This window comes from Eublepharis macularius, chromosome 4, assembly GCF_028583425.1.
Source record: "Eublepharis macularius isolate TG4126 chromosome 4, MPM_Emac_v1.0, whole genome shotgun sequence".
Lineage (NCBI taxonomy): Eukaryota > Metazoa > Chordata > Lepidosauria > Squamata > Eublepharidae > Eublepharis > Eublepharis macularius.
Window position 1 is genome coordinate 49,298,626 of NC_072793.1, and position 22,860 is coordinate 49,321,485.

At 41.6% G+C, this 22,860-nt stretch overlaps 1 protein-coding gene and 1 non-coding gene across 5 annotated transcripts; one reads left to right on the top strand and one right to left on the bottom strand.

Annotated features, from left to right (window-relative positions):
* Nucleotides 1–344: 344 nt before the first annotated feature.
* PTTG1 (PTTG1 regulator of sister chromatid separation, securin) lies at nt 345–6,081 on the top strand. Of its 4 annotated transcripts, none has more exons than XM_054978248.1 (7): nt 345–363; nt 567–641; nt 2,443–2,549; nt 3,608–3,780; nt 4,903–4,993; nt 5,378–5,524; nt 5,929–6,081. In XM_054978248.1, exons 3-7 carry the CDS (start codon nt 2,459–2,461, stop codon nt 6,000–6,002), a joined length of 576 nt encoding a protein of 191 aa, XP_054834223.1. In that variant the 5' UTR covers nt 345–363; nt 567–641; nt 2,443–2,458; the 3' UTR covers nt 6,003–6,081. The 4 variants fall into 4 exon arrangements, with proteins under 4 accessions (XP_054834223.1, XP_054834221.1, XP_054834224.1 ...); XM_054978247.1 differs by having other exon boundaries at nt 355–403; XM_054978246.1 differs by having other exon boundaries at nt 347–641.
* A 2,229-nt stretch (nt 6,082–8,310) lies between these two features.
* Nucleotides 8,311–8,382, bottom strand: TRNAA-UGC (transfer RNA alanine (anticodon UGC)). The gene has a single exon. It is a non-coding gene; the product is annotated as a tRNA-Ala (tRNA).
* Nucleotides 8,383–22,860: the final 14,478 nt, after the last annotated feature.

A 22,860-nucleotide genomic window follows, 5' to 3' on the forward strand; every position in this document is an offset into this window, starting at 1 on the left:
AAAGGTGCAACATGCAAATATAGGTCTTAAAGGTGCTCCTGGACACTACATTTTTAAAGGTTGTTTTTGTAGTACCAGAGGGACACAGCTACTCTAGAGCGGTCACTGCCCCCACTTCGCAGCCCTTCCTGAGCCGGAAGCCACCCCGAGTTTACCAACGAGCGTCATCGGCCTTCGCCTCCTAGGAGACCTCTCCTCAAGAGGCCCGCCCCGCCTTCCTCCTCTCCGCCTTTGCTTCTCTATTGGCTTGGAGGCGGCCAACCAGCAGCTCAGAGGGCCCCTGCGACAAGCCCAGCCAATGAGAGGCGGCTGGAGAATTTAAAACGGTCGAAAACTGCCCCCTTTTTAATTCTGGTTGCGTCTGTGGGTTTGTCGTACTTAGCTGTTGCTGAGCTGGTCTTAAGTATTTGTGGATTCCTTGCGCTGGTTTTTAGTACTTTTGGGGATGGGGACAGTATTAAGTTTACTAGGAACCATTTTAGTAATAGTGTTTTATAGCAATGTGGACGGGGAAGGGTTTGAGTAAGATGAGGCTGGACTCTTAAAATTTCTGTCTTTCTTCACAGACGAGTAGCTTCGCTTTGCTATCAAATTTCCTTGGTATTGCTGCAGTTGATGTTCTTCTAAGGACTGCGTTCTGGGTAAGTACTGGAGCGGGGGGGCCCCCCATAAATTAAAGTATGGGTTGTAGTATCCGTGAAAACTTGTAGTTAAAAAGTAAAAAGCCCCATTTGTACCTGCCAATTTTGCCAGTTCAGGTCCTATACGGCTGTGTTTTTTTGTAATTATCTGCACCTGATTTGCTGCCCTGAGTAGACACTCTGTGTATCACGTGGCTTTTCTACAGCTTTCCTGAGAGCCAGTTTCGTGTAGTGGTTAAGAGTGTGGGACTCTAATCTGGAGAACTGGCTTTGATTCCCCACTTCTCTGGTTGAAGCTAGCTGAGTAACCTTGGATCAGTCACAGCTTCTAGGAGATGTCTCAGAGCCAAGCTACAAGTGATGCCTTACACAAGTTGGACACTTGTCAGCTTATCTCAAGTTTTGATGGGAAATGTAGGTGTCCTGGTTTTACAGCTTGGCTCTCCATTACAGCTGCAAGACCAGGATGCCTACATTTCCCATCAAAACTTGAGGGAAGCTGACAACTGTCCAACCTGTGTCAGGGGTCACTTGTAGCTTGGCTCTCAGCCCCACCCACCTCACAGGGTATTTTGTTGTGGGGATAATAATAACATATTTTGCAAACCACTCTGAATGGGCAGTAGGTTGTCATGAAGGGTGGTATATAAATTGAATGGTGGTATTATCATTATTATACTGCAACTTTTTAAAAAAAATCAATTTTCTTGTCAGCTGTTTCTCTGTGCACACTCTTTATTCAGCCTTTTAGTGTTCCATCCTGCTTCCCTCCCACTCTTTACCAGCCAACTTCATTGTGATTGACCTCTGTTGTCTCTCTAGCTACTCCCTTCCTCTGCATTCCGTTTCTTCTCCCACTCTTTTTATTTTTAAATCCAGCAGAGGATTGATGCACCTATAGGTTGAGGGGGAGAAGTCCAGGAAATAACATTTAAGTGATGCAGCCATTGCGTGTGTAAAAAGAAAACAAAAGGGCTGGCACTGTGACATCACTGATGACAAAAGCACTGGCACTCATCAATCCCAATGCATTTTGACATACAGTGCAGGCTAAAAAGAACGTCACTACATTGACCAAACATGATGGGTGTGAAAGGGCCCAGATAAGCCTTTTGGCTTGACATCTGGGATAGTGAGTTATGTCCCTGGTGCAGAAGGGGCTAAAGTAAGCAATTTCTTTGCATATCAACCTGAGTATGAGCTGCATTGAGCTTGAATTTCTTTTAAGTACAAATACATAAGATTAGGTTGCATATTCGAGAGGTGGTAATTAGTGATGTAGATTCTTCAGCTCCCCAGAAGGGGCTGGGCTAAACTTGGGAAAAGGGTGGGGCCAAATCTAGGAGAAGTTCTCTTAGCCTTGTAGTCTAAATCCATAAGACAGAGGGCTAAAACTCAAGAATCATCAAAAACTCAATCAAGTGTTTTGCTTGTGGAGCTAGAGCTAGTGCTGGTGACTGTTTTGCCACCTGGAACCTGTGTTTTCTAACTATTCTTCCACTTAGCAAGGAGCTTTAATCTGGGATTAAGGTTGCAGACGGAGCTGGTAAATTCAACTAGGTGTTGAATTCTGTTCTGAACAGCTACCAATATGTGGGGTGCTCCAAACAGTCAAAGAAAGCTCTACATGTTGTCTGTGTTAAAGGAAAAAACAGTGGTCTGTTTTTGAAGGATCTGAAGGTTCTTTGAGTTTCTAAAAGTAGCTATACAGCTGCTAGAAAAATGTTACTTGCTCCTTTACAGAGGCATGAAAGACTGAGCATGCTAGAAACCTGGAAATAATAATTATCTATTTTAATAGGTCTTTGATACTAAGGATGGCCACCACTATCTTCATAGATAAAGAAAATGGTAACATTGGCACCGCTGTTGTTTCAAAGGATCGACAGAGACTGCTGTCAGCACCTTGTAAGTTGTTATAAACTTTAACTGGTGCCAGTGAGTTAAAATGCCTGTTGAACATAAAGCTCACTTTGGAATATTGATGCATTTTAAGTACTGATCATTCTGGGTGTTTATGGAGCTACTAAGCAACTTTAGCCTGTGTAGTTATTTATAGCTTTGTGCCCATTTGGAAGTTCCTGGTTGGTAACAGCATACAAAACAAGAAATTATGGACAGAAGTATGGTGAATTCTAAAGGAAGGCAAAGAGCAGGGTAAATAGGGTGTTAATGAGGCTGTTGGACAGAATGTTACAATAAGAGTTGAGGTAGAACTTGAATGGTACTGGATGGTGAAGTCATTGTGATTGCAGAGCAGGAGGAGTGGAACAGCTGCATGTATGAGGGACTCAGCGCATGAATCCTGTTATAAATCATTCAGATACAGCAGCTCTCTGCTTCTTCTGCACTACTACTTCTGCACTTCTTTCCTCCTCTCCTTGTACACTGGATGTATAAAGGTGTTTGTTTAATAGTTATGAACTACATGGTTCTGAAGAACTGAAATCTGACTTCATGCTTTAATAAATCTTTAGTTTTAAGATTCCCCTGGACTTCTGCTGTTTTAATTCTGTTGCAGTAAACGTTGACTGCTATCCTCTTGAAATGATTATAAATGCCTTAGTTTTTTAATCCAAACTGGAAATATGAGAGATACGCAGACTGCTGCACTATATGCTACTAAGCACGTGCCTTAGCGTCTGCCATCTGAGGAGTATGGAAAAATAAGTTAATGCACTTTTATAGTCAAGTTGGGCTAAGAATAGTCATATAGTCAGAACATTTGGTTGTGTGTGCATGTGCGTTTTTAGAGCCATTACATTTCTTGTGTGGGAGGGGATCATGACCTACCCACGACACTATATTTACAGTGCAGTCCTATGCAGCATCTCTTCAGACTAAGCCCATTGATTTCAGCATGTCTAGACTGCAGTAACTCCACATAGGATTACACTGTAAAATACTTTGAATGTTTTGGTATGCTGGGTGTCAAGTATGTCAGATTATTTAACTTCTTTTCACAGCAAAGGCTTTCATTGAAAAATCTCACCCCAAGACTCCACTTGCTGGAAGGACAGCTAATATAAATCCAGCAGCCTCCTGTTCTGTCAAGAAGGCTCTAGGAAATGTGAGCAGGACTCTAACACCCACAAAGCACCAAATCCCCAAAGAAAATAAGTTCGTATCTGTGGAAAAGGTTAGTAGAACTAAGGTCTGAGAACTCGTAATGTGCTCAAACAAAAGGCGTAGGAAATTGGCATGATATAGAAATGCACATCCTTGGTCATCCTGCAGGCTCTTCTAGAATTCTGAGTAGCAGGTGCTGCGACAAAATTGCTGCCTGGGTTTAAGGGGGGCATGTTTAAGTAATTTTGTTTCCCTGAAGGGAGGTATGTTTGGGGGAGGAGGGTTTCCCTCATATATTTAAAGGTTCAATTGAATGGGAAAAGTGAAAAGTTGAATTTTCTCTTAGGATGGTCCATACACGGGAAAAGTGGGAAAGGCCCCCCTGTTGTGAAAGCAGTGACTAAGGTAGAGGCACATAGGGATTGCATTCATTCGCCTGAACAGCTTGCTGCTGGTGCAGCCCCTTCCCATTGTTATTTCTTGTCACAGTGGTGCAATAGAGTTGATGCAGTGAGAATCTTTCTGCTGCACTCAACTGTAGCCCGGCAGCCCCATCTTCCCCAACAGCTGAGTTTTTTAAAAGGCCCCATTAAAGCCCTAAAAAGGCAGGAGAAATGCCCGAGCTGAGTGTTGGCAATTTGAAGGTAGTGCTAACCTCTGCTGCCCTCTGGATTGGCTATCACACAGCCTCTGCTGCTAGCCTGCTCCCCATTTCCTTTTTAAGACAGAGCAAAGGAGGTTTTTCTTTGCTCTGGATTAAAAGTGAAAGCCTTAGTTGTAGTCAGAAAGAACATGATGTTGTATGGAAGCTCCCCAATACAGCAGGGCTGTGACTTAAAAGATTTGCTAGCAAACCTCAAATCCTGGCTATGGTAGAAATCCTAGCTACCACTATCTGTGGTTGGTGCATGATGGTAATCTACAGTTAAGGCTAGCCAGGGAGGAAGAATGTACACTAGAAGAGTTGTGTTTAGGCTGGCTGGGAGCCCTCTCCTTTAACGCTCTTGAGATTATAAGCATCAAGTCTGCATTGTCCCTACCAGATGCTACAATGTACAGTGCCTTGTTGGGGCATTTGATGTTACAGAAAACCTTCTTGCTTCAAAGTAAGAGTAAAAAGTGCTCATGTAAATATCTTGTACTCAGGAGACAGTACGCTACCAACAATGAACTGTTTTGGTTATTGTTTAAGGTTTCTGGGAATACAAATATAGTTGGACACTGCAGCACAGACACTGATGACTGGCCAGAAAAGGAGAATTTCTTTCCTTGGAATCCTCTAGGTAACGTCTGACGCAAGTTAGTTCAAAATTCTTGGCAAAACTGTTTGGTGCCAAATGGTAGAGGTGTTGGGGGGCCTATTTGAATCTAGCTGGTATAATCAATGCAGACATATAAAAATTGTTATCCAAGCAACAGAATAAATCAAATCTATGGCTTCTGGAATGTTTTGAACAATCTTTAGTTTGGTCTGTAAAGCTGCATTTGTATGCTGGTTAAACTTCTATAAAATCAAGTGGTGCAGAAGGTAAATGGATAAGAAGCTTAACTTCACGTCTTGAATTCAGTCGAAGTGCTGCTGCTAGGTGGGCTACTTTTCTCTGTCCTGCTCCTGACTATGGAATGGAAAACTGTGCTAAATGAACACCCTTAATTTCTCTTAATAGAAGGTGTGAGTTTTGAGGTTCCTGAGGAGCACAGACTGAGCCATTTATCGCTAATTGGTGTTCCTCTTATGACATTTGAAAATGCATCTGAGAAGTTTCAAAGCATGGTCCATATAACTAGAAAACCTTCAATTTCTTGGGACTTTGGTAAGTGTTTTGCTCTATATTTAGCAAATGGCTCGGCTCTCTACTGAAAAGGTCTATGACTTGTTTATCTGATGTGAGCGCTAACTTGTTTGTGGCACTTTAGCAGCAGTCTAAAATCTAAGTGACTAGAGAATAATAGAGTTTAAGTAGGGTTGCCAGCTGTGGCTTGGGATATTCTTTGAGCTTTGGGTGTGGAGCCTGGGAGGCAGCTCAGGGGAATATGAGTCCATAGATTCTACCCTCCAAACCTGCCATTTCCTCTAGAGAAATAGCTCTCTGTTGCCTAGTGGTCAGCTGTAATTCCGGGATATGTCCAGCCACCACCTGAAGGTTGGCAACCTTGAAGTTTAAATATCTTACTTCTACTCAATTAGTACTGAAATAACTTTTTCTTTACTTTTCAGATACTCTTCAGTCAACTACAGACTTTCTAGCTACTTTGGATGAAATAATAATCGACTTGCCCCCTCCTCTGTAACATATATAAAAGACTACCTTTTAAACTATATTCTGAACACATTTTATCCATTGAAATAATAAAGAATTTATGTTCTGTACACCAAGACTAGTTTGAGATTAAATTTTATTAGGACCTAGTGGTTGGGACAGGAGGGGGACAACTGAGGAGCAGTTGAGATACTTGAGCATCTAATAGACTTGTCCAAGGAAAAAAATGTTTACTCAGCTGAAGTTGAAATAGCAGAGATGTCCATACCTAGGCTTTCAGGATGGGGTTCTTAGGTGTTTGCTTGAGAAGTCTAAAGCTCTTGCTTGCTTAGCAAGAATGGATATTGCTCAGCTGTTTACCAAATCCAGATGATCAAAAGAATGGCCGTTCCCGTAACAAAAGCTAAACAGCAAAGAGGGGGAACCCCCCACGGAAACCAGAAGAATCACCAATCAATTTACAAACCAGTGAAAATTTTTTAAAGTGCAAGTGCAATATTCAATGCAAACTTTCAACAAGAACTGAACAGAATTCATTCATATTACATTCATAAACAATTACATAATTATCATATTCCGCGTTCAATGAACTCTACAGTAGTAGTTGTAGCAGCATAGACGGACCAAAACCGGGTGTGTATGCAGACTTCAAAGGTAAGGCATCTCCTAATAACGATATTCTTAATGTCCTTTACTCCATATTCTTCCAACAGGGATGCAATTCTTTCAGCAGGATGAACACAAAAGATGTTACAAGCTTTTTCCTCCACGCTCAATCTGGGGCCGGCTACGAATTCACAGATTTCGTGCCCACTTCATCAGGAGCGTGATTTATATCCCATCCAGTGTTCTCATTCACAATAGAGATTGCTAATTAGTTATCCCGGAGTCTGATAGCTGCATGTTCTTTTGCGCGCAAAAGGGATATTAAGGGATAACTAATTAGCAATCTCTATTGTGAATGAGAACACTGGATGGGATATAAATCACGCTCCTGATGAAGTGGGCACGAAATCTGTGAATTCGTAGCCGGCCCCAGATTGAGCGTGGAGGAAAAAGCTTGTAACATCTTTTGTGTTCATCCTGCTGAAAGAATTGCATCCCTGTTGGAAGAATATGGAGTAAAGGACATTAAGAATATCGTTATTAGGAGATGCCTTACCTTTGAAGTCTGCATACACACCCGGTTTTGGTCCGTCTATGCTGCTACAACTACTACTGTAGAGTTCATTGAACGCGGAATATGATAATTATGTAATTGTTTATGAATGTAATATGAATGAATTCTGTTCAGTTCTTGTTGAAAGTTTGCATTGAATATTGCACTTGCACTTTAAAAAATTTTCACTGGTTTGTAAATTGATTGGTGATTCTTCTGGTTTCCGTGGGGGGTTTACCAAATCCAGGCTGCAAAATAACTGGCAAGGAGGCTAGCCTTGCACAACTGTTGTACACAATCTAATGTTCATGCAATTAGATTTTTGTGCCAAAAACTTGATATCCTGTAGTGACAGCTTCATAAATGACAGATATTATAAGACCACTTCAACTAGTTTGGCTGGCTTTTGGCAGGCAGTCTGTCTAATTGGGGACTGTAATTTCAGGCAGGAATATTCTCTTTTGGCTGTGGGTTTGGGAGGGGGTGGGTGGGAAGGATCCTTAACATATAAAAATCCTTTATAAAACCAGCCTGCCTCATTTATGACAAATGGGTAAAGATCTCATAACCAGTGTTTCTACAGAAGGGTATTTCCAGGTTAACTAACCATATCGTCTTTACTTGCTGAGGTGCTACTTAATTACAGTTGTTCCTTAGTGACCCATTCGACCCTTTCAGGTATAACTTTGTGGGCCCAGATTCAGAGATTTATAAATCCAGAGGAGTTAACTGTGTTAGTCTGTAGTAGCAAAATCAAAAAGAGCCCAGTAGCACCTTTAAGACTAACCAATTTTATTGTAGCACAAGCTTTCGAGAATCACAGTTCTCAAGAGAACTGTGATTCTCGAAAGCTTATGCTACAATAAAATCGGTTAGAGATTTATAAGTAACTGCAAATGGAGAGTCTCTTTACTGTACCAAATGAAGGCTGGTTTCAAAGAACCTGACTAGGACCCTTTGTGAAAGCTGGTTGGGAATGAAGTCTTAACTGCTTAGTTCTTGAAGCTGATTTGGCTGAAACCATCAGGCTTATCCTGCTCAGTGTAATAACACACATGAAGCTGCTTTATACTGAATTGGACCCTTGGTCCATCAGTGTCAGTATTGTCTACTCAGACTGACAGTCGCTCTTCAGGCTCAGTTAAAGGCCTTTTGCAACACATTGCCATATCTTTTTAACTGGAGATGCCAGGAACTGAACCTGGGACCTTCTGCATGCAAAGCAGAAGCTCTGCCACTGAGCCACAGCCCCTCATTCATAGGTTCGCCATAGTTCAGAGGCAACTTGATGGCACATAACACACACAGCTTAACAACATTCCTAAAGAGCTAAAAGTGTTCTCTTTGCATAGTCTGTTCATGCTGTTACTTTCTCTCTGATACCTACGGTCATGTATCAAAGAGTTGACTAGTATGAATTTGCAGGTTTCTAAAACTCGTGCTTTGAACTCTTGTAACATTATTAAGCAGAGATTAGTAGGCATAAGAAACTCATGTCACTAGAGACAGTGATGGGTCTGCTGACTCACTCTGCAAGAAACTCTTCAGTAGTGAGCCAGTGGTGGTTGGAATAACTTCCTTAGAGACATAGTCTGTGGTGGGTGAGTTTTGAGGGATTATACTGGGTAAAAATAGAGTTCCAAATACTTGTGAACTATTTCTGTGAATTGCTTGACTTTTGACCACAGGCATGTTGTGATTTATAACTGCCTGTAATTCTGTTAAATAGCAAGGATTAAGGTTTGGAATATAGTGCTAGCAACAAGCTAAATCTAAGATGGGGATCTCAGTACTGGGGTCCCGCAGTCTCTCGACATGAGATGAATTACATGAAGATGCTCAAGCGAAGGGAGGCGCAATGTTAGCCAGGAAACCAAGTTTAAAAGACGGATCAGAAGTCTCTGTCATTTTCACCTCTCTAGAGCCCGCGTGGCAAAGATTGCTCTTCAGGGAGGTGAAGAGGAAATAATCCTTCTAAGGAACTGCTGTGCCAGCTCAAGAGGTGAAAGTGACAGCCTTCTGATCCGTCTTAAAATCTGGCTTCCCGGCTAACATTGCATCTCCCTTCACTTGAGCATCCTTGTGTAATTCGTCTCATGTAGAGGGAATCTTAAGTTAATGTTCTATATTACATGGCATGTTGCAGTTTATCAGGCCTTTGGATGTCCACACAGCGCCATCGTGTGGTTAACTTGATGAACTACATCTTCATGTGTTTGAGGGCTTGTCTTACACTGGATGATCTTCAACTGTATCAAGAAGATAGTTCAGTATTGCTTAAACACTGCAATAACCGGGAAATAAATGGAATAATTTCAGTTGAACCTAGCCTGTTGTGCCACATGTTCAGTGCAGACTGGCAGGCTGAATGAAGATTCTTAGCCTTGAGCAGTATGGTAGTGATAATCTATTTCTCAAATTCTGTGACTGCCTGTATGGAATGTTCAGACGGATATATGTTCTGTGTAATATAAAACATGTATCAAGAACCTCTGTAGTGGTCATTTTTTAGTATATAGGAATGTATTACAAGCTATTTTAAAAAATCCAAACTTTCTAGCTATTAGTAGCTGTAGCTCATGCCTGTAGCTGGAAATTGAATGAAACTGTCTTAGATAGTTGGTCTATTTATACAATAAACCACTACTAGCTCCGCATAGCTCTGGACAGAAGAGATCTTTGCAATACCAACTACTAGAGGTCTTTTAACTGAAGTTGCCAGACATAGGATTTCTCTATGCAGAACCGGTGCCGGACCTGAGCTTTCAGTTTCTAGATGAGAACGTGAAAGGATTACTGACAGTAAGGGGGTTTGCTATGTAGGGAATACTTAACATAGTTTGGTATGGAGGTAGTTCTAGATTCTTTTGGACTAGGGGAATAGTAAAACGTAAAACGAGAGTATGGGGAAAGGGATACAGGTTGCTAAATACTTGAGAGATTGTGAAAATTGTCATAGTTGTAGCCAAGCACTATCTGGCATAAATGATAGCAGAAGGGTTGCTTTAAAAGGAGATGTGATTTAAGGGGCACTTAATTAGAGTAATTGACTTTAATGAATGGCTAGGTCTTGCTGCATAATACTCTGGAGGTAAAGAGCATTCCACCTGGCTGAAAGATCAATGTGCGTATGTACCTATTAATGGGCTGGAGTCATGGTTACAGAGAGCAGTCTTAATGGATGCATACAATAATATATTGAAAGCTTCTGCAAAGCTTATTGCTTCCCAAATGGCTGAGGTCACGGTCTTACTCATTTCTACTGTTCAGAAATGTGCACCATAATTGAATGTACTTAACATTTATTACCTAGATCATGTTATGCTGTGCAGCCAGCTGGAAGCAATGATAGAAGTAACCTATTCTTGAAAAGAATAGAAAACTTTCCCATTCTATAGAGTGGTACTCTAGGGTGTAGAACAGAACTAGGCAACTAATTGCAGTTTGCAACTGGACTTTGAATTCATGTTCTTGGAAAAATGATCACAGCCATAAGCTGGCAGTAGGGGAGCACTAAGAATGCTTTTGATTACTAGATGTTTTTAAAACCTCAGTTTATAGTATGGATCAGATTAAACAGGTAAATACTACATAGCAAGAAAATAAAGCTGTGTCCTAATGAGATGTGAGTTACATATTGTATACTGCAATAGAACTTTAATGTGGACTCGGAATAAAAGATTCTGCGCTGCTGTTGTGATCTGGTCCCTTATTTGATTGACAAAATAAATCTGTTTTTCAATGCTCCATATGAAAATAACAAAAATGTACGTAGAACGTCTACAATCTGAACAGCAAACATATCAAATCAGCCGTGCCTGAGAAAAGAAAAACAATCCTGGCAACACGAACAGGAGGCATAAGCACGACTATGTCTGCTTTCCCAGTCAATTCCCTGTTCCAAGAATCAGTTATGTTTGGACAGCCTAGCCAAGCAGACAAGCTGAATCTTCTAAAGCTATATAACTGCATTTGATAGGCTGGTTGGTACTGGTAGATCCATCAGATAATGATCCTTCTGGGACAGGGTTTTTATGGATAGGCCATAGTTCTTTTGGCCAACAGGTGCAGCTTAGAGTTTCATGTTCAGGCATTCATCAGAATAGTATGTCAGGGACCTCAGCACAACAACATTAAATGTGCAGCAGTGGATGGTATGTTAACAATCCTGATCTTTTCTGTCCACCCCACCCCAAACCAAGTATTTGGGACCATATCCCAAGCAGGATATGCAACAAATGGTTTGCATGATGGGGTGTTTGGGGTCTGAGAAGAAGAAAGGAAGAGATGGGAAGGCCACATAATGCTGCAAGCCGCCTTTAATGTCAGGGGATAAATGTGCACTCAAATTAACTATCTGCATGCTGTATACAAGGCAAAGATCATCTATGTGTTGCAATGAATCAACTTGCCTTGGGTCAGATAGAGAATAGAGTACACAGAAGGATAGTTAATAGGAAGACAGATAACAGGCAACCTGAAAGAGGGCCTTCTCACTCACTGTGCTAGAATTGGGGAATTCCCTTCCCCAGGAGGGATCTACATCTATCCCCTACTATATCCAAAAAAAATATTTTTTTGGAAGAAAGACCTTTATGGATTGTTCCTGCAGAAGTCATAAAACCGCATTCAGAATACCAAGGGAAAGAGTGGTTAACGTATAAAGACTTGTTGTTAATGTATGGAGATACAGTTAAAATGAAGAAAGAAGAAGACTTAACTTTTAAATATGGATGGTTACAATATCAACAAATTAAAGACTTATATGAATCAGATACAAAGAAATTTGGTTTTAGAAGGGAAAATTCAGAAATGGAAGAATTTTTATTAGGAGATGATACAAAAATGATCTCTAAGTTTTATAAATTATTACTGAAATGGTATACAGAAGATGAAGTGGTTTAGGTTCAAATGGTGAAATGGGCATTGAATTTTAATAAAGAGATTACAATGGAATCATGGGAGTTTTAATGGAAAAATGCCCTGAGAATTTCTATGTGTATCAATCTGAAAGAGAATTGTTATAAATTGATGTATAGATGGTATCTAACACCGAAAAATTAGCAAACATGAATAATGTAATGTCAAATAAGTGTTGGAAATGTCAGGAACACGAAGGTTCCTTTTGCCATATGTGGTGGACTTGTGATAAGGCAAAACAATTTTGGTCTTCTATTTATGCTGAAAATTTCAAAATGTAACTTGCAGAAAAATCCTGAAATGTTTTTGCTAGGACTTAATATAGAAACTATAAATGTGAGGGATAGAACATTATTATGGTATATCATCATAGCGGCAAGATTGCTGTATGCACAATATTGGAAGCAAGACAAGATGCCAGAAGTCGATGAGTGGATACAAAAACTTTTGTATATGGTGGAAATGGACAAATTAACTAGAAAGCTAAAAGAACAAAGTTCAAATGATTTTTTGACGGATTGGAGAAAACTTAAAGACTATTTGGAAAAAAATTGGGATGTAAAAGACCAATTGTGGTCTATGGACAATTTTTGATGAGTATTATGTAACTTGTTGAATTTAATATTGATTGTAACTTTACCTTTGAAGATTATGGAAAATAATAGAATTAGAGGGAACAATGTATGAATTATAGGGTACAAGTGCTGTTGGAGGTCTGATGGGAGGGAGGGGAAGGGTGGGTTTGGAGATAAATTTGTACTCTTTAGGAGAAAGAAACAGTGAAGTGTATATGTGTTTTTTTATGTTTGTTCTCAACCTATCCAATAAAATGTTTCATTAAAAAACCAGAATGCAGCAGCATGCCATTTGGGGCACATATCCATTCTGTGCTGTGCCAGCTGCACTGGCTTCCAGTTCAGTACCAGATCCAGTTCAAAGTGTTAGTTTTAGTGTTCAAAGCCCTTTCTGGAGTGGGACCTACATACCTGCAGGACCACCTCTCCCGCTATGTCCCTCACAGGGCCTTGCGCTCTACAGATAAGCAGCTCCAGGTGGTCCCTGGCCCATGGGACATTCGTCTGGCTTCAACCAGGGTCAGGGCCTTTTCATCCCTGGCTCCGGCCTGGTGGAACATGCTTCTGATTGAGATGCGGGCCCTGTTACAGTTCTCAGCGCTTTGCAAAACAGATGTTCTGCCGGGCCATTGGTTGAAAGCCAGAGAATTGTCCCCTTCTTGTTTGCCACATGCCGTGCTCCCCTAGCAGCTGCCCTGGGCTGTGCTGCTGCTGTGTACATGGTTTTTTAGATAGTTGTTATAGCCTGAGTAGATCATGGTGCCATTTTTTGGTATTGTTTTTATGGGCTTTTAAAGATACGTATATGGTTTTAATTGTATAATATATGTTGTTAGCCGCCCTGAGCCTGTTCACAGGGAGGGTGGGTATAAAGGATTACTATTTCTAAGAGCTGACTTCTTGATTGTTCCAGCTGGATTTGATTACTCTCTGCTAAGGGAGTGAGCTAGCTGTACTGTGTTTATGCATCTATTTATAGCTGTCACTCTGTTTAAAATTTTGTTGGAATTCAGGTTGGCTGTCTTGTGAAATTTGAGTATAACATTATGCTGCACTAGCATTGGTGCATTCCCTGTTCTAAGGTGTTTCTTCTGTGCTACTGGGCTTCTAAATGTCATGGTGAGTGACTTAAATAAAACACAAAGAATGCACAGGTATGTTGTATTGATGTGTAAATTACAATCCCATACCACTGTGCCTTTCCAAATTTTCCTTTAAAAGGTCCTGCTTCCATAAACAAAACTCCCCGTTCATCCTGCCAGGTGCCTTTGATTGATCATTTTGGCATGGTGAAATAGCATTTGGAATGCTGCACTCAGGTGATGGATCTTGCCAGCCTTTGAAAACGGTTTGAAACAAAATTTTGTCAGGGCAGGGGCTGGATACAAAAAAAGTGTCTTACAGGATCTGTTTGATCCATGATTGTAGGAGATGCCAGGGCTATGTTGAGTTGCTACATGACAAGAATGAGAAACAACAGAGTACTGTGAATATTTAAGATGTGAACATTTAAGGTGCTACAGAAAGCTGCGGTTTTTGAACAACAGACTAACCTGCCTACTCTGAGGTAATGGCTATCAATTAATTGGTCTAAGGGTAGACTTGTGTTCCTTTTGTCTCTTGTTGGGGGAGCTATTGTTATAGAGTTAGCAGATCCCCCCCCCCCCCAGTCAGAATAAAGAGGCGGACACAAGGCTTGGCTACTAAAGGGCCACTTTTTATTAGGCGACAACATTAACTGTAACATGAACTCGAAGTTGGCAAGGGCCTAACTAACGGCCTTGTCCTGTCTGGGTGAGTCCTGCTGCCCTGGGTACAAGTCATCCATAAGTATGGTTGGGACTTGTCTAGCCAGGTGGATGGCTTCCTCCTTGAAGCTCCGAGCACCCCAGGCCGTGCATTGGCTCCACCTTACCCAATAGCCACTACCCATGCACGCAGTGCAAGGTAGGCAAAAAGCACCTTTCCCTAAGCCAATTGAGAAGCTGAAAAAATGCCTCCCTGGCCCTGTCAACCAGCGACTGGCTAAACCTGCACTGCTACAGGGCAGGCAGGCAGATTGAGCACAAGGAACCAACTGCTGGGCAGCGGGGTGGAGCCACCTATTTAAGGCACCAAGCTCCACCCCCAATCAGTACCTGTATGGCCAGGAGATGCTGCCGCTTTCCCCTTCTGGGGCAGCAAACTCAGCCCCTGGCCTTAAGTCTTCATCCACTGGCTGTGAGAGGATGGACTAGCAACAACATGTAACAGTTAAACCCCTAAATTTTAGTGTGCAAGAACTCTCATCCCAGAGGCATGTCAGAACTTGACCAAGGAATTAAAATCTGAGAGGCTGCAGCTGAGAAAAAGGAAGTAAAGCAACTAAGAAGTGGATTTACTAAATTGTGGGTAAGAACTGGATACAGCCAGTTTCTTAAAAGACCTTCTAATAAGCAGAGGTGGACTGGGAGGCAAAAAAGACCATGGAAAAAGGCCCAACCCTCCAACGGGGGGTGGGGGGATGGAATGAGCAGTTGACTGCTCCTCCCACAAGGAGTTCAGGCTGGTAATGGTGGCTAGCAGCCTGGCCCACGTAGGCTAATAGAGGCTCTTGCCTGCCTAGCATGGGGGAAGGGTTGCCTCTTGCCTGGGGATGGGATGGACCCATGGCAGCAGCCCACCAGGGTTTTTCCTGGTGGCCTTAATGGCCAGTCAGCTCTTGCTTATAAGTGTCTGGAAGCAAGAGAAAAAAGTGAAAACATCTGGACAAACTCACTAAAGCGTCCATGAGGTGTCTCATGAATTTGTGGTAAATTGGGGGAAAGTTTACTTGTACTTGTTTAGAATAGAAAATGATGCTTGAAGCAACATACAAAGACAGTCTGGAGGAAGATGGGATAGGAGCGATTTGGTGTTGTTGCTAATATCTTGCTCAAGGGTTTGTTTCACATGTACATGTGGCAGTACACTTCTCTCAGTCAACCAGGGGTCATGCAGAAAAGACAGTTGCAACTGAACTTTTGACCTCTCCATTGAAAGCAATAGAAATGTTTCTTTAATACAGAACCATCTAGCTAAGGGAAGCTCAGAACAGTCCAGGGAGATGGAAGCACATAGAAAAAGTATAACAAAAAACAAGCTTTTCTATGTCCTCTAGCGGGGGCAGGAGTAAAGGTAAGCTTGACTGTGAGTGCTAGCTTCCTCCCTGCCACCCCTGATGTGCTCTTAGCCTCTGGAGTGACTAGCTGGCCACCCTGTGACTTCAGCTGGTGCCCTTAATTCCCATGGTGAGGTAATATGATGGGTTCCATATGCTTTTGCTCAGTTAGTGTAGCTATTGTCCTTTAATAAACCAATTTGATTTGTAAAATCTAACCGGTTGTGGTTGGTCTTGCCCTTATCAGGCTTCTAGAAAAGTCTTGCAGCACTGTAGCCTGCGCACTGACCATTGCTAAGATACGTATGCCAGTGGGAATGCCCTTGTACCTGTCAGGTTTACCTCCATGTGCATTTACATGGAGTACAAAACTGTTATGTCTAATATGCATATGTTCACGCCAGTGAAGAATGGGATTCCTGTGTGTGTAGATCTGTTCAGAATTGTTTCCTTTGAGTTCCCATATATGGTCTGCATACTGTAATGTAGCTGCTTTCTGATTCATGCACATAACATCCTTTATTCTGTGTCTGGACATAGAGCGGAACCACAAGTGACAAAAGGCACAGGTTGGACACTTGTCAGCTTCCCTCAAGTTTTGATGGGAAATGTAGGCATCCTAGGCTGCTTCCACACACATTGGATAATCCACTTTCAATACTCTTTAGTGAACATTTGAAACTGATTTGTGGAACAAAAAATCCACTTCAAAAGGATTGCGAAAGTGCATTGAAAGTGCATTATTCAACGTGTGTGGAAATGGCCCAAGTCTTGAAGCTTGGCTCTCCAACTGCTGTCCAATAGACTTTTCAACTGTCACTTGTCCAACATTCCGCCAAGCTGCCTACATTTCCCATCAAAACTTGAGGGAAGCTGACAAGTGTCCAACCTGTGCCTTTTGTCACTTGTGGTTCCGCTCATAGTCACTTTGGTTTCAGTAAAGGTTTTTAAAAAAAATCAGTGTGCAGTGGGAGTATGAAGGAATCTGATCCCCGCCCCCCCAGCTTCAGAAACCAATCCAAGCCATACGTTTGAAGATATTAGGAGATGATATGGCAGAGCCATCATTGCTTATGCCACACATGTTCTTCTTTTTATGTCTGAATTTGTCTCTGATCAAATCAGTTTTTCAGAGTGTTTTTCCACATAGCCAGTTCTACCCTGAAACTGGGAAAGAAGAATTTATCACCCAGCAATGTGATAGATTTAACTTTCTACTCCTTCCAGAATTGTGAGCATACATTTTTGCCCCCCCACCTCGAAGGTGATACTCATTGCTTGACCAACTATATCTGCTTGTTCCAGGAAAATGGTAGATTGGCCTTCTCATGAGAAAAGCAGTAGGGTGGGTGGGTGGGATCAGAAGTGGAGGAAGGAGTTGTTGCTATTAGTAAAGTAGGTTTGTGGCTATTCCCCTTCCCCCCGCCGCTAGTAGGGTAATGTGTAAGAATTCAGCATTACTTCAGCAACATCCCTCCTGTGCTCTTGTGCCTTGCAGCAACCTTCTCTTTAATCTTCTTCATTTTCTTCTTCATGCTGTGCTAGGTGGTGTCTAAAGAATGCTGATGAGTTATAAATGTACTCAGCCTAGCCAAGCAGTCCCTAAAATGAAAATCTGTCTAAGGACTACAGTTCAGCTGGGAGTGCTGCAAAAGAAAGCAGGCTATGAAGTGCCTTTCTCTTCAGCTTCCTGGCGGGGTTGTAAGTGCTTCTCTTGGGGTGCCATTGCCAAGCTTACTGGCAACAGGATGAAGGGGCTTATGCCCTTCAAATACATGAGTGGGCCTTAGGAGAAGCTCTTATGGGTGTTGTGTTAGGGGTTGCTGACACAGTGGCTTGGTTTGCATATAATGCTGAATTGTGTTTTAGTGCTTTCTGAATGAAGCTTGATGGATGTTTAAGGCATGCTTGCATACTCCTTCTTCCCTAAATAGTTCTGCCTTTACAGCCCTTGCATCTGAACCTGAAAAACATGATTGTACTATGCTATAGGTGGTCCCCTCTTTTGAATCCTGGTTTGTCGGGCAATTAGAAACAGTAATTCATTGCTGCCTTGGATGTTACACAGCCAACTGTAGATTGCTGTGAAAGTAACTGATTAGCTCATAACAAATGAGGGAAGAAAGAAGGAAATTGAATGAGCAAGGCTTGGCTTGCCATAAGTTGGTATGTGATCTGAAACCATTTTTTTTTCACTTTTACATTCAACTGAGGGCTGTCTCATCTGTTATGATTTTAATGTGCCCACATTATAGGCTGAAGTTGTAAAACTTTTACAACTGTAACGTTTGACGTGTACGTGCATAATTTTTCACTTTATATAGACTGCAGAAACACATGTGAGACAATCAACCCCAAAGTCCTGCCTACCTTCCAGGGCTCTGAACTAATCTTGGTAATTTAAGATTTATGTAAATCCCAGAGATTGCCAGCCCCTGGAATCCCACTGGAATGGAGGGGCTGAGCCAGGCGTATCTTAAGGAGGGAGAAGAGATCATTTTTTTTCATTCAGCTAGGGCTTCTGATAGCTGTGGATAACAGCATAAAGTTGGTCAGACTTTTATTTTGACTTTTAGTTAGGATTTGGGGTCAGATTAGGGAAGGAAACTTGTTATTAGTGAAATAAACAAGCACCCTGCGAAGGGCTAGTCAATTCAGGTTTTCTGAGTATAGGTTCTATGACTAGGATCTCTGAGGTAAAAGACCTGCCTAGAACCTAAGCCCGTAAGCGGTGACAAAAAGGTTATAGTTGAACCTTGATTGCTGATTAACCTTGTTTGGAGAAAAAGGAATCAAATCTTCCCTCAGTGTGGTCTTTGGATAACTAAGGCTCAGTTCAATGTGTTTAACTCACAATGGGGAAAAAGCATCACCTGTGGCGAGTAGAGAGCCAGTTGTACATTCCATACTGATTATCCCACTCCAAACCTTTTCTGTGTTAACTTCATTTTCTGTGAATTTCAATTCCATCTGCATCTTGTCTGTCAAGTCAAAATAACTGTGTAATGAGATTATATTATTTATACATGCTTACATGCTACCAAGCAGTTAGGTAAGGCCTGTGCTTCCCTTTTTACTGATTGTAGGCAGCTCAGGAGGTTTAAACAAATAAAAGGAGAAGCTAGAGCAGGATTTTGACAGCCGTAAGTCCAGAGGGCAGGTTACTTCAAAAGTCCCCCTTATCTCGCTTCTCTCCTCCCCCCAATCTCTTTTGCCTCCCCTCATTCCCTTCTTTGTCCCCACAATATGTCAGGGCCAATTTGGTACATAAAATAGGTCTGCAACCATGAGCAACCTTAACTATGGGGCAACCTAGGCAGCTCCTCTGGGCCCTCCACTGGATGCAACTGTCCTCTCTACTGCTGCACTGTAGCTGCTGCAGCGATTTGAGAAGTGACAGTGAAGGACAGAGGCTGTTCCCCGACCCATTCAGCTGTCCTGTCCTGGATACATGGTGAGCATGTACGAAGTGGAGGTGCATGATGGGATACCCTCTGGTGTCTGAGAGGTGCGCAGAAGAAACTGGTGCAAGCTGGTCGATTGCAGTGTGGCTGCGCTGTGCGAGTGGACAGGAAAGCAATGGAGAAACACGTGTAAGTGCGTTCATGTGCCATGCACGAATAATTTGTCTCTTATGGTCTGGCTTGCAGTTGAGATCAGAGGCAGAGGGAGAAGGAGTGCAGCACGAGATCACTTTCCTGTCCACAGAGCCAGCCAGCCCTGACCAGATGAATTGCCTGGCTGGGGAAGGATGGTTGGTGGTGGGCGCTATGTAGCACCTTTCTCAGCTGCATGGCAAGAAGGTAGCATTCATATGTGCTGCTGCTTCGTGTGTATCGTGTGCTGCTGCTTCTAACACAGGACCTATGCAGTATCCTCAGCAAACCGATCTGTGAGTTGGGGATTTCCTGTATTCTTGTTCTGAGTGGATTAAGTAGGAATAAAAGGGCAGGGGGACATCCCTGGACTTTTGCCCAGGTCCCCAGAATCACTAAGACTAGCCCTGTCTGCAATCAATGCCTATTAAAATTGTAATGTAACAGCTTTCTAACAGGTTTTTTAGTTGGCTCATTTTCCAAATTAAGTCACATCTTTAGACAATCAAGCCAAGACAGTTTACAGGATTTCGTGCTCGTGGGAGAAACATTACTTTACAACACACATATGGAAACTAAGGGTTTCTTTGACTGTTCCAAAGCAACATTAACCTCTCAACCACAAGACGGTATTGAGATTATTATACTTAGGTAATCAACCCTCTGACTGGTAATCAACCCTCTGACTGAAGAGTGGGCAGAAGTGAAAACCTTGTATTCCAGCCAAAAATCACTCAGTGTTATCTTTTAAGATCTTTATTTAAAATTGGTCTAATCGCTCTTGAAATAATTAAGAGTATCTCAATGGTACAAAAATGCTAGGATGCCAATAAAATTAGAAATAGAAAAGCATACATATCACCTCTTATGTTCTCTCTCTTAAATTTAAAAGGGAAAATACAATTTTGAATATTCTTACCAAAGCATTTTTAGAGACATTTAGGGGTATTAGGGTGCAGCTAGCTACATTATATAGTCCCAATTATATCAACCTCACATTACTTGATTAAACTATGTAAGTTGTTTCTTCTGAAGGTGTGATGTATCATATCTCTGAACATAGAAAGACACTTCTCCAAGAAATTTTGTTTCAAACTGTGTTTTGCTTATTCTGTTCTTTCTGAGGTTTAGTTTGAGCATAAAGCCATTTATTCATAAACTGACTTTATAAATAATTAATAATAAATCGTCTTTTTCAAGGTTGGTACAGTGAGAGCAATGTTGAGAAATCGTAATAAGCAAAAAATGCTTACAGATTTGAAAACTAAGAAACAAAATCTGCTTTGTTCAAGATTTTATACCATTACGCTCAAAGTCCGTGATACCAGTGACGGAAATGCCCTTTTTTTAAAGGAGATCCAAGCTAATGTAATTATTTGCAATCTCTGCCTCCCCCATCCCCTCTAGCATACCAGAAAAATCTGTGTCTCTTTAATCTCCTGCAATCTCTCCTTTTCCCCATGTTCTTTTCTCAAAATAGTCTTTTATTTAGTACACACCTGCAGAGGCTGCTGTGCACCAATTTAAAATTTGAAAACAAAAGAAAAGGACACAGAAAACATGATTCTGCGCAGTGGGGATAAGCAAAGAGATCGCCCACTAATCACAAAGAATTGTCTGCACTTTCTCAAAACCTTGGCTATGCAGGTGCATCTGGAGGGACATAACACAAAATGAAATTAAGTAGAGCACTGAAAAGAAAATTAGTTAGTCCAGTCATACCTTTGGTTTCAGTTTAAGGAAAAAAAGGGGAGGACGGTCTTGAGCACAGATACTAAGAGGGTGATGTGGTATTCTTCTGTTCAACACAGGGAACCCATTTGGATAAGATGCTCAAGAGAACCAAGGACAAAAAATGTCCTTGAACAGTGAAAGCATATTTCAAAGAATGTGAAGTTTTCATGAGCTGCTGCTGAAAGATATTTTGCCTTTTGCCACATGAATACCAAATGCTTCCTTTTTGCTTAGTTGTTGTGCTGGGTCATTCCCCAGCAGTAAAAACTATTATTTTCTCAAAAATGCATTTGTAGTTCTTCTGAAATTATTTCTTGATCACTTCATTGAAAAGTACCAAACTATCAGACTTGTTTCCTGAATAATACTGATGCTTTTTAAGGTGAATGTGATCAGCAGCTGTGATGACTGGACTGGACTGGATTTTCATGGGAAATATAAAAGTGACTTGCACAGAAGTCCTCAGCATAGTTTATACCTTCTAAACCTATTGACTTTAATGGATATAGAAAGCTGTTACTCTGCTCAGAAATTCTGGCACTGTTAAGGAGTATCTTGGCCTTTGTATGTTTAATGGCCCCTAGAAAAGTTTTTTTAATGTCAGGATTGATAGTGTTATAGTTGGGCTTGATTTGTATTGTTTGATTTTGGGAATTTTGAGGAACAAATTAGACCATCACTAGAGGAACTGGCCGTGTTCATTTGAAATATAGGTCATCTCTGAGGGCCAAGCTACAAGTGACAAATGACACTTGAACGGCAAGTGGAGCGCGAGTGGAGGGCAAGTGAACAGGGAGAAATACACTTGCCCTTCAAGTGTCACTCGTCACTTGTAGCTTGGCCCTGAGTCTTGTTCAGACTTATAAAGCACTGACTTCACAAAGGAGATGGCTAGCTGCAGGGTGAGCTATGCGTGTTCATTGGAATACACACACAGTTTACAAGTGGGCAGGGATGACTTTCCACGTACTGTGAAAAGTTGCACATGCAATCGATGTATTGTGGTTATACAACATAGTCACTTGCTCCTTTATTGAAGAGGTGTTAATTTTCTGTTTTCCATGTAAGGGTGCCATTCCCTCAGCCAGGGCGGGGGTTCCCCTGCTCCCACCCTTCCACCCCCTGCACCTACTTACTCCCCTTCCAAATCCTATAGTCTTTTTAAAGAATCTGGTGATAAGCTTGTTAGAGGCCTTAAGGAAGAGAACAATCACATAAAGGCCTCCCAAAACAATATCTTTCTTAAAGTTCCAGGAACATTGTGCAACAAATATCTTAACATTCTCAGAGGACCTGTTTTTTAAAACTGAGGATCAGAAATGGCCTACGGGCTGTCATAACTGTTTCATAACCTGAAGTGCCTCTTCCTTAATTCTCCTGGAAGATAAATTTTAATACATTACTAAACAATTATCAAAATTCTCCTGTCTTTGCAGTAGTAAAGGCACAGGTTCCAGGTCTGGTATGGCAACCTGCAATTTTTGCTAACTTCATTCTGGGATCTGCCAAAGAAAAGTGAAAGGTAGTGGCTTTTTTATCCTCTAGAGGGCAGAAGTGTAACAGGAAACAGCCTGCAAATAGTCATTGGGAACCTCTTCAGAGAAATTGAGACAAGTAATGATGGATGGGCAGAAAGCATGACAACAGCCTTTTCGGAATAGATCATGTAAGCCAATGTTTCAAAATAATAAACAGTACAGCCTGGATACAAACCTATATTGCAAGCAACTCTTTTCAAAATAAGATTCTCATTGAGATTTGTGGTG

Bases quoted from the DNA above. Each gene is read 5' to 3' on its own strand.
- PTTG1 (XM_054978248.1), top strand. From the start codon at position 2,459: ATGGCCACCACTATCTTCATAGATAAAGAAAATGGTAACATTGGCACC. The intron at 4,994-5,377 runs GTAACGTCTGAC...TTCTCTTAATAG, and splicing joins CTTTCCTTGGAATCCTCTAG to AAGGTGTGAGTTTTGAGGTT. The intron at 5,525-5,928 runs GTAAGTGTTTTG...TTTACTTTTCAG, and splicing joins TTCAATTTCTTGGGACTTTG to ATACTCTTCAGTCAACTACA.